Source organism: Oryzias melastigma, linkage group LG10 (genome assembly GCF_002922805.2).
Source record: "Oryzias melastigma strain HK-1 linkage group LG10, ASM292280v2, whole genome shotgun sequence".
NCBI classification, from domain to species: domain Eukaryota; kingdom Metazoa; phylum Chordata; class Actinopteri; order Beloniformes; family Adrianichthyidae; genus Oryzias; species Oryzias melastigma.
Window position 1 is genome coordinate 4,302,911 of NC_050521.1, and position 10,327 is coordinate 4,313,237.

The 10,327-nt window shown below is 40.3% G+C and overlaps 1 protein-coding gene across 1 annotated transcript in view; it reads right to left on the reverse strand.

Annotated features, from left to right (window-relative positions):
* cdk14 (cyclin-dependent kinase 14) overlaps window positions 1-10,327 on the reverse strand; it is a 172,321-nt gene that overhangs the window by 153,974 nt on the left and 8,020 nt on the right. Inside the window, exon 2 of the mRNA XM_024261087.2 lies at window positions 3,500-3,531. Coding sequence (XP_024116855.1) covers window positions 3,500-3,531 — 32 coding nt within the window. The remainder of the gene's footprint in view (window positions 1-3,499; window positions 3,532-10,327) is intronic.

Sequence of the window (10,327 nt, forward strand, 5' to 3'; positions counted from 1 at the left end):
TATTTGTTATTTTTGATACATTAGAACATATGGAATATATCTGGATACTTATTTTAGCTTTGTCCCAGCCCATTACTAACCCTTTAAAAACTGTATAAACAATAGGAGAAATGGCACAACAGACACTTTTCTATTGCCCACACAATATGTATCGTCATATCGCCCAGCACTAACTGAGACTATCTCTAAAGATGGGTCAGAGAGCAGACCCTGTCCCAGACCAGGATCTGGTTGGGTGTATTCAGACTAAAAATGAGTTCCAAATTATCGGGGGAAACAAACTCTGGTTCACTTTAAGCAAACCAAATGTGTCCAGTCTGAAAACCCTAACACACTGTCAAGGGGATTTTCTTTCTTCTGTTTCACAGTTTAGAAACTTTAGAATTCCATTGAGTATCAGTTTGTTTCTCGTTTCTGGACCGATCCTCCACAGCTACCCCGGATGTGTCAGTTACCTTCAGTGTATGTAAGTGTCTGGATTTCAGATCTTCAATGTCACGTCATCTGCTTTAGCACTCTTGTATTTCTATGCTTTAAGTTTATGTATTAAGCCTTTGAATTTCTGCCACTAGCCTCGGGTTCTTTCCCTCCATTTCCTGACATTGGGGATCTGGGATGCATGTCTGCTGTCTCATTCAACAAACTAAAACAGCATCTGCCTTTCTGACAAACATAAGGAAGAATGCCTGCACTCACACAAACCAGATTCCCACTGCTTCCAAACCTCTGGCTGCTGGTTGTCCTGTTGTAGACAGGAAGGAGTGTTTTCCCTGCTCGGATTCTCAGCATTCCTACTTAACAGCGAGGCCCATTTATAGCAAACAGCCCCAGCTAATTCCCATGACTCTGACTTCCAGAAATGTTCTGCTTCATCACCAAAGTTGCTCCCTGAAACAGATCCAAATGTTCTTATCAAAACAATGTGAGAGAACATTGCTGTTCCCAGCAGCCTCTCTGCAACATGAAGGTGAATGTTCGGAACATCTGAAAAGCACTAAAGCTTTCCAGGTTTCTCATAAAGAATTTCAGCTAAATGTCTTTCTATGGTTTACATGTGCAATAAAAACCATCTCATATTTTTCCTCTAAAAAGGTTTGTAACAGTATATGTAGTTTTATAAATTAGATCAATGCAATCATATTTGAAATGCAACAGCAAAGTGTGACTGAATGCCAACAGTCACAATGCGTCACGGGATTTACTGCATGACAAAAAAAAAGAATGCGAGTAAAATCAGTTTGTGTGTGAGTTCTCCAACATGTTCCTAAAGGTCGTTGCACAGTCCTCTGAACACACAGATGCTGAAACACACACCATATGTCTAAAGAGGGGTTTTCTGCCTCATGATAGCTCCCAACAGAAAATGTGTGACAGATTCACCGCCCATAAAAAACACTCAGATTTGTGGCTATTTTGGATATTTATGCTTTCAAAAGTTCAGTGGTGTTTATCTGAGGTTCTGTTTGTTGAATACAGAGAACTATTCAGATCGGATTTTTTTGCTGTCAGAAATTTGCTGTCTTCCTCTGTGTTTGAGTCCCCCCCCCCAAAAAACAGTGTCATCCAAAAAGGTGAGTAGTCCATCAATTGACATTAATCTGTAACTTTTGGCAGTGATAAGAGGCTGATTGCTGTTTACGTCTGCCTGTCTGGAGAGTCCCTACAACCATTCAGTCTGAACTGTGGACTTCTGATCCTCCTGCCTATCTGCACTGACCTGTTCTGTTAGAATCCAGAACTTCTTAGAGCGAGTGACTGGGCTGAAAGCTGTTTCCTGGCTGAAGAAGTGGCCTCTGCACACACAGGAATCCAGATTATCTTCCATGATCATTACACGCACCTTCCACTACAAAGCATTTTTTAAAATGCTGTTCAAAGGTCTTCTGTGGACAAAAGTGATGCCTGTTGTGTTCTGATTTCAAATTGATTCAGTTTGATTTTTTTAAGCTACTGCTAGTTTACAAATGTGGAGATACCACAAACATTTGTCATTTGTGTGCATGCATCCATGTCTGAGTGTGTGTATGCTGCCACGATTAGTGGCAGCTCAACGAATAATTTAATAGTCGATTGGTCGTTACTTTGTTATATGGTGTCAGAGTGTAGTAAAGTTGAACGTATTCTGCTAGCTTTTTGGACGATTTTAGCATTTATTAAGGTTTTTTAGGCTATTTTAGAGTTTAATATTTCAGCTGCATGCTAGCTGTTTTAGCAATCTTAGGCTTTTTCAGTTTTTTAGGCTAATTTGGCATGTTGCTAATATTTTAGCAGGCCATCAGCTTCAGTGTTTTCAGGTTTAACTTCAGCCATTTCAGCTATCAGCTTCAGTGTTTTCAGCTATCAATTTCAACATCTTCAGTTATCCTCACTAGCATCTTCAGCGGCTAAATTCCTCTTACAGCATTAACATTAGCTTTATCGCAGGTAATGCTATATATTTAGTTTTTAGTTATTTTAAAACTAATGACGGTTAAGGGTTAGGAGAACAAGTGTTCGGATCCCACCCTCCATAAGAGGGCAGGGTCAGTGCACACTCCATACAGCCCCCCAGGAGCAGGATCCCAGGACCATCCCATCCCAGGAAGGTAAGTGAAATTAAAATAAAATCTTTTTAAATTAAAAAAGTGGGAGGCCCATAATAAAATAGTTATTAATGTTTTTCCACAGGAGGCGAGTGGTTAGGTTTAGGGCCCACCCCCCTGGGTTAAGTTTAGGGGTTCTGGACCGGGTTAAGGTTTGGGCCAGGGTTAGGATTAGGGTTAGAGGAGTTTTTTTCAGGGGGAGTGGTTAAGTTTAGGGTTATGTGATTTACATTCATTTTGCACATAACCCAATTAGCTGACCAATCAGAGAAAATAATTGGTGATCAGTCGACTATTAAAACAATAATTTATGGCAGCACTAGTGTAGGCGCACATTTGTGAGTGTGGACCCACATCATATTGAATTCTATGGGTTGGGAATAGGATTGCGTATGCAAGTCAAGGCAGGTGAGCCGATACCTTTGGTAATAAAGGCCCAATCCGGTCAGTATGATGATTCATGTGTGGGCAAAGACCAACCAGCCCTGCTGAGGCCCTACAACATCCACTGATGACATGAACCCATTAGTCACCAGATTTCAGCTTTGGTTCAACACAAGTGGAAGAGTGTGAAAGAAGATGACAGCATATAATAAAATCTGATGGTTGACAAAAACACAATGAAAAAGAATATGTTTGGTCTCTGCAGGGGATGACCTGGCTGGAAGGGACAACATTTCTCAGCTGAAAGAATTAAAAATACCAAACGGAAATAAAGAGGAAAATGTGACTTTCTGGAAATAAAAAAAGATCAGGATTTTCCTTGCCTGGTAAAACACACAAAGGCACATACATGTAGAACAAAGACTTTCCTCCTGACAACACCAGGCTAAGAAGACCTTGAAGAACAAATTGAGCAAAAACACAGCGGAGCCCTGAAACTGGGCCAGGGATGTGACGGGCTGACAGAGACATACCTCATCAAAACCGCTCTCCTCTTTCTTGAAAGCTGCGAAAGAAAAAAGATAATCAGACTTTAGTCATTCAGTAAACCAAGATGTGTTTCAGAACGAGCAAAGAAACAATGTAAATGAAGGGTAGAACCTTCTTAGTAAAAAACATAGACGCACCCCCCAGACCCCCCCACATACGTGTGTGTGTGTATCTATATATATGTGTGTGTTCTTTTCATGATACTGATTTTGTTTTGGGTTCATGTCTGTGCACATATATTTAGCTTGGGCTGAATAAGGAAGAAGGGGCTTGGTCTTGATAAGCTATTAGCTTATCAAAAAATCCAAAGCTTTGTTTTTTTTTTTTTTTTTTTTACTTTGAACATTCTTATTAAGTCTGTGTAGTTTGTGGGATAACTTTAATTGATTGTGTTTTTATTTGTTTTTAGTTTGTTGTTTTTCTTGTTCAAAAATAAATTCGAAAAGAAAATTAAATCTACGCTTTTTCTATCTTCATTCTTATTGACCATATACACATTTCCATCATAATTTTATGTTTGTTTTTATCTATTAAAGTCCCACTCCAACTATATATTTTTTCTTTTGTAAGATACTTCCCAGTGATCTTTTTATAGTAATTATGATGTATTTAGCCAATATCCAAAAAGCCTTTGTTGTTTTTAAGACAGGTTTTTTCCTGCACGGGGGACAGTGGTTAGCACTCTTGCCTCACAGCAAGAAGACTGCAGTTCAAGTCCCAGCTGGAGGGCCTGAATCACCGACGGGAGACCTGTCTGCGGGGAGTTAGGACGGATGGATTGATGTGTGGCAGTAGTCCAATGGAAATATATCTCTGGGTTGTGGGCGGGGCTGTTTGTGCAGAGCAACCCGCCCACTCCCCGTCGCTGAGAACGCTTCACGCTCATGTGTGAGCTCGCGGTCTCAAGCTAACACTACTGGCACAAAAATAGTGACCTATATTGGATCCATCCAGTCGTAAAAAGTTTTGAGTCAGAATTTCAATTCTGCAGCACGAGTAGGTGTGAGCGGGTCAGGGTAAGCGTATGGGGAGAGGAGTCTTTGACACGCCTATTTCAGTAGCTGTGTCATTAGTCTGAGCTTTTTCTAGCATCTGGTTTTCTGATCTGACGCAATTTGAATTGAGAAATACTCCGAAACTGACATGTTCTGTGTATTTAGTTCCCTTTTCTCTGTCCTGTTTTGTGCAGTCTTCTGTGGCTCCTCCTTGCTGCCCCACCCACTTCCTGTGCATCCTGCTGGGGGAGTTCACAGCTGCATCTTATCAGTTCATTTAGTTGTTTGCCTATTTAAGTTCTCTTGGTTCATCTATCTGTGTTGGAGTGTTTGTGAAGTTCTAGGTTTTCTTTGTCAGGTTATTCTAGTTTTTCTTTAACCAGCTTTTCCCTTATTTTCCCTTCAACAATGGTGATTATTTGTAAAAAAAAAAAAGGACATTAAAAGAATCTGATTTATCCTTCTGCATCCAAGCCTGCTCTGCATTTGGGTTCTTGAACTCTAGTCGTAACAGAAACGCAGTTTTAATTGTAAATTGAATTTGGGTTCAAATTCAACTGCCAAGTAGCCCAACCCCCAAAGTGTTTTAAGTTGACCCTCTCTCCAACTCATACGAATGAAATGTGGAGACACCAGCTCTTCAAGCATAGGTCATCCTAGCGAGGCAGCAGCAGCACCAGGCAACGTACATCTGACCCACAACTAGACAAGGACAGCTCTGAGAAACTGAATAAGAGTACTCTTTTTATTCATAAATATGTTTGAATACAATTAAAGCTATTTAAACTTATTGAAGGCACTACCTATCATTACAAGTAGGCATGTGTGTCCACAGAAAAGTGTCCAAAGTTAGGATTAAAGATACTGTGTACTGTGTGCAGTTATCTGTTTGTGTTATTCAAACAGGACAGTACTATCTAAAAGAATGTTCAGGTTCTAGTCTGACAACTCCAGTGTTTCACTCAGCATATCAGAACGCTGCAGCACAGCAGGAGCACGTCACTGAAGGACAGAACTTTCTGTGGGAGCGTTATTGAACAGAACCATCAGTTTACTGCTGACGGCTAGAAAATAAATAACTTTTTTTTTAATGGTCTAATTTGGACTGGGAACATGTTCTTTCCGTGCAAATATAATTCACAACCTTTGACATTCACAACTTGTCTTTTGTTGGTTAGTCACTTAACTGGCTGTAAGTATTAGAAACCAAGTTATGCCTGCAAGGAATTCACATCAAGAGAGCCCACAATGTTCTACTTTCATCTAGTGCATCCCAACAACAGCGCCATGTCCCGTCCCCTCAGGGAAAGTCTCCGCGTTTTCAAGTCACACAGAACAAAGTTAGTGAATGAGATCTTCACCAAAGCTGCAGTAGGGAACCTCCAGCTTTTGCACCTCTGAAAAGATGTGACTACCACATAGATAGCAGAATAAGTACTAACAACAAACAACAACATGGCTACTGAATAACAGTTTGACATAAAGGGTTTTAAGATCATGGTTGAAAATCTGTCATTTTCAAAAGACATTTATGACAGAATATTTGAACAAGGTTTACAATGAAGTTTGGTCAAGAGATGTCATGGACAGGAAGTTACCTCCTAGTGCTTAAAAAGGTATAAAGTGTTAGTATATTTGGAGCTTAAAGATCAACTCCTTCTTAGCAAAGTAGTCTTGCTGTGAGCCCACTCAAATAGAGAGCAAATATAAAAAACTTTGAATGAAAAAGAACTATATCAATAACCCCACATCTCATATCAACAATAAAGATAACAGCTTTAGATTCGGTGAGTCTCAGGTGAACTGGTGACATTCACGTGTCTGTCAGAACACCTGATTTGGATACCAAGAGGATTTTTCTGTAATGCAAAAAATGTTTGTGCTATATTTAAATCATCCAAGTCTGCGCAAAGATCCAAACAACACTTTGAAAGACACAGTGGAGGTAAACAAAAGTATGCATGAAAGAAAACTATTTCCATCTCGACTTGGACTAGAAAATCTCCCATCAGCTCATTACTGCTTCTGCAGCATCTGCAACAAGAAATTGCCTCTGATCAAAGCTGTAAGGAAAATATTCAAGAGCCAAAGTTCTGAGAAACAGCTAAAGAACTCTGACAGTGTTTCCACATCTACAGTTGTGCTCATACGTTTACTCATCCGGAGGAAATGAGGATTTCTTGGTCATTTTTTATAGAATATAAACAATAATGCAAACGTTTTTCTCCTCATAGTTAGTGGTCGGGTGAAGTTATTTATTGTCTGAAAAAGTCTGCTAACCCTTTTTATATCATAAAGACAACAGGAACTTCTCAAATGACCCTCCTCAAAACCTTACATCCCCTAATGACTGTTCTGAAAACATGAACACAAGCTGATACAAAAGGGTTGGATTGACAGCTAAAGGGAACCGTCCTCACCTGTGACTCGTTTGCCTCTATTCAACGTGCGTGCACTAAAGGTCTTGGAGTTTCTGGCCCCTGCAGACCCTTACATCCTTTATGCTGCACTGACACTTATGGGCATGAAAGTATTTTAAAGTGCGGACTGTGCTTTTTCTTTTTCATACCAAACAAAGAGCTTGGCGTCGGATCGTCTAAAAAATAGGCATACTGATGATTCACAGCTTGTGATCTTAAAATCACACCAGGGTCCTCCTCTAAGGATGAAAGATTTATCAAATAAACAAAAATGACAGAAGTAAGGTCGTGATTCCACAAACCAAAGAATGGCACACATGGTTCAGTCCCACCAGTTATTTGAGCAAGTGTGCTAAGAACAGTTTGTCCAGGTAATGGAGCTGCAACACCAACAGCTTCCAGTGTTTGCATTCCCCTAATGAATGTGTTTTATACAGGAATCCCATAATCTTTTTGACATCTTGTGCATGAAATATATGCACTACATGATATTGGTTTGTTCTGACCGATCGGATTCACTGACCTAAAATGGACATCTTGATCCCAAACTTCCAGCAGTGGGACTCAGAGATAACAGCCCAGTCTCAGTAAAATGCGTACATATTCCACAATTTGGGAAATACCGTGTATAATATACGTCAAAACCAGTTTTTTCGTGCATATAATACGCGCGGTCCTAAACGTGTTAAAGTCTGTTTTCCAGGTTTGACACGTCCCCTGGTGGAGGCGTGAGCATCACAGACAGCCCCACAAACGAACAATTTGCTTTTCTAACCCTAACCATAACCGTAATCCTAACCTTAACCAGGAACAACGTCATTTAGAAAAGAGCCGGAGGATTTCTGACCACGTGATCAAAACCAAACCTAAAAACTCGTGTATATTGTACGGCGGCGCAACCTATTCTCTACCATTGCGTATCATATGCACGCAAAAAGCGTGTTTGGAGTATATTATACACGGTATTTTTAAGTGCAAAGTCGTGGAATATGTAAGCATTTTACTGAGACCGTGTTGGAGATAAATACCTGCTACTGAACAGTGCAGGTAAAGTTTTCCAGATTCGTGTATTTCTTCAAGATAATTAAGTCAAAACAAACAAGAATGAATGTCATTTGACAAAATATATTTTTATGGAGAGTAAAATATTGAAAGTTATTTAAGGTTTAAGTTGCATGACTTTTAAGAAACAGTTGAAACAGGCTCTGGGTGGTCAGGAGGTACTCCCAGATGACTGGGTAACTACAGCTAATATGATCAGGGAGACAGGTAGGAGTGTACTTGGTGTGTCATCAGGAAAGAGAGTTGATAAGGAGACTTGGTGGTGGAATGAGGAGGTGCAGGAGTGTATACGGAGTAAGAGACTAGCTAAGAAGTGGGACACTTTCATTTGTGCTGAAACTCTTCTGTCACACATCACACCTGACACTTTTCTCCACCCATGCTAGCTGTTTTGGCTAATTTAGGTTTTTATTTTATTTTTGTTTTTTTTAAGCTATTTTGAAGTTTAGCTATTGTTTTGCTACATGCTAGCTGTTTTGGCTAATTTGGTATTTAGCTAATATGTTAGCTGGCTATCAGATTCACTGAAGCTGTTAGCTGTTAGCAGACGGCGGAGGTGGGGGCCTTTAGTGTTTGTGGACCATCCCTTCAACTTTTTCACTTCCTGAAGTGAAAAAGGTGCAGGGCTTTTAGTGTTTTTTCACTAAAAGCCCCCCACCTCCGCTGTCTGCTAACAGCTAACAGCTTTAGCAGTTATCAACTTCAGAGTTTTCAACTACCAATTTCAGCATCTTCAGCGGCCAAATTCAGCTCACAGTTTCAACACTAAATGGTAAATGGTAAATGGCGTATACTTGTATAGCGCTTTCTACCCTCCTTCGAGGGCCCAAAGCGCTTCACAGTCACAGACCCATTCCCCCATTCACACACACATTCACACACTGGTGGTGGCTCTGCTGCTGAACACTGGCCCCAACCTCCCACCAGAGGCAATTCAGGGTTCAGTGTCTTGCCCAAGGACACTTCGACACATGGGCGGGCAAGGCGGGAATCGAACCCGCTCACCTCTGATCAGGAGTCGGCCGCCCGTGGTAATACAGATAATACTGCTCACACTAGTATTATCACAGGTAATGTTATATATCTAGTTCATAATTATGTTAAAACGTTTTTAAAGTTTTAAAAATGTAGTTTTAGTGCTTAATAAATGTTTATCCTGTTCGGCCCACGACCTCAGGTGTGTTTTGGATTTTTGGCCCTTGTGCGATGAGTTTGACACTCCTGCTTTAACTGAACTCACCTGGCAAACTGATGGTCACAGATTGATTTCAGTGATCCAAAGAGCAGTCAGACACAATATCATCCATGAGTTTCATTGAAAAACAACAAATTTTATCATTTTGACAGTTTAATACAAGTTGTATAATGATTTGGAACACAGTGTAAGCAGTTGAACATGGTGACATCAGTGCAGGTCACAGCATGAGCGCTGGGTGAGTTTACACCTCAGCTGGTTGGTCCGCTTCATGGAACTCTCAGCACATTTTTGTGTATTTGTGATCTGCCAACAGATGGTGTGTGCACATTCAATGTCACACACGTCTGCGTACTAACACTGATTATGTCTGATTAAAATGAAGACATTTTTTATACTTCCTTGCGTTTGCAGGAGGTTTGACGACAATCAGTTTTGCCAGCATGACAGTTCAGGCGGCAACAGCTTTCCTGGCAGGATCCATGATGGGAAACATAAAGAATCCCTCTAGCTTCTATAAGTAGAGTATCCTTTTGACTGTAAGGCACACCAAATTTATAGGGCAGACTATCAAGAAATATTTCAATACCCATGTATTAAAAACATAACAGATTATAAGACCCATCAAGTGAGACAAAACAGACAAAACCGCACAACTCTGCCAGACCCTTGACTACTGTACCCATGATGTTCAGACAGTCCATCAAACCATGCAGATGTAGTTCATCAAAGATGGTGCAATTAGTGCAGTGTGCACCCCATAAAAGCAAAATCAGTGACCACAACCAGAATTCATACATAAAACCCCTTTTCAAATGGAATCACCATCATCACCATCATTATCACCATCATTATCTCCATCTTTGTCATCACCAACATCTTCATCGTAATTATTGTCACATCTATCCTCCTTCTTATCGTCATCATAATAAAAATCACAGTCATCATCATCATTTGTATCAATATCTTCATCATCATGTTAATTACATGATAATGATCAACATTCTTAGAACAGTCACGGCCATCACAATCTTTATCTTCTGCATCACTTCCACACAGTGGCGGGCCGTCAGGGCCTGCAAGGCCTTCTCTGCTGGCCTAAAAATATCTGAATCACAGACTGATATTAATTATTATTTA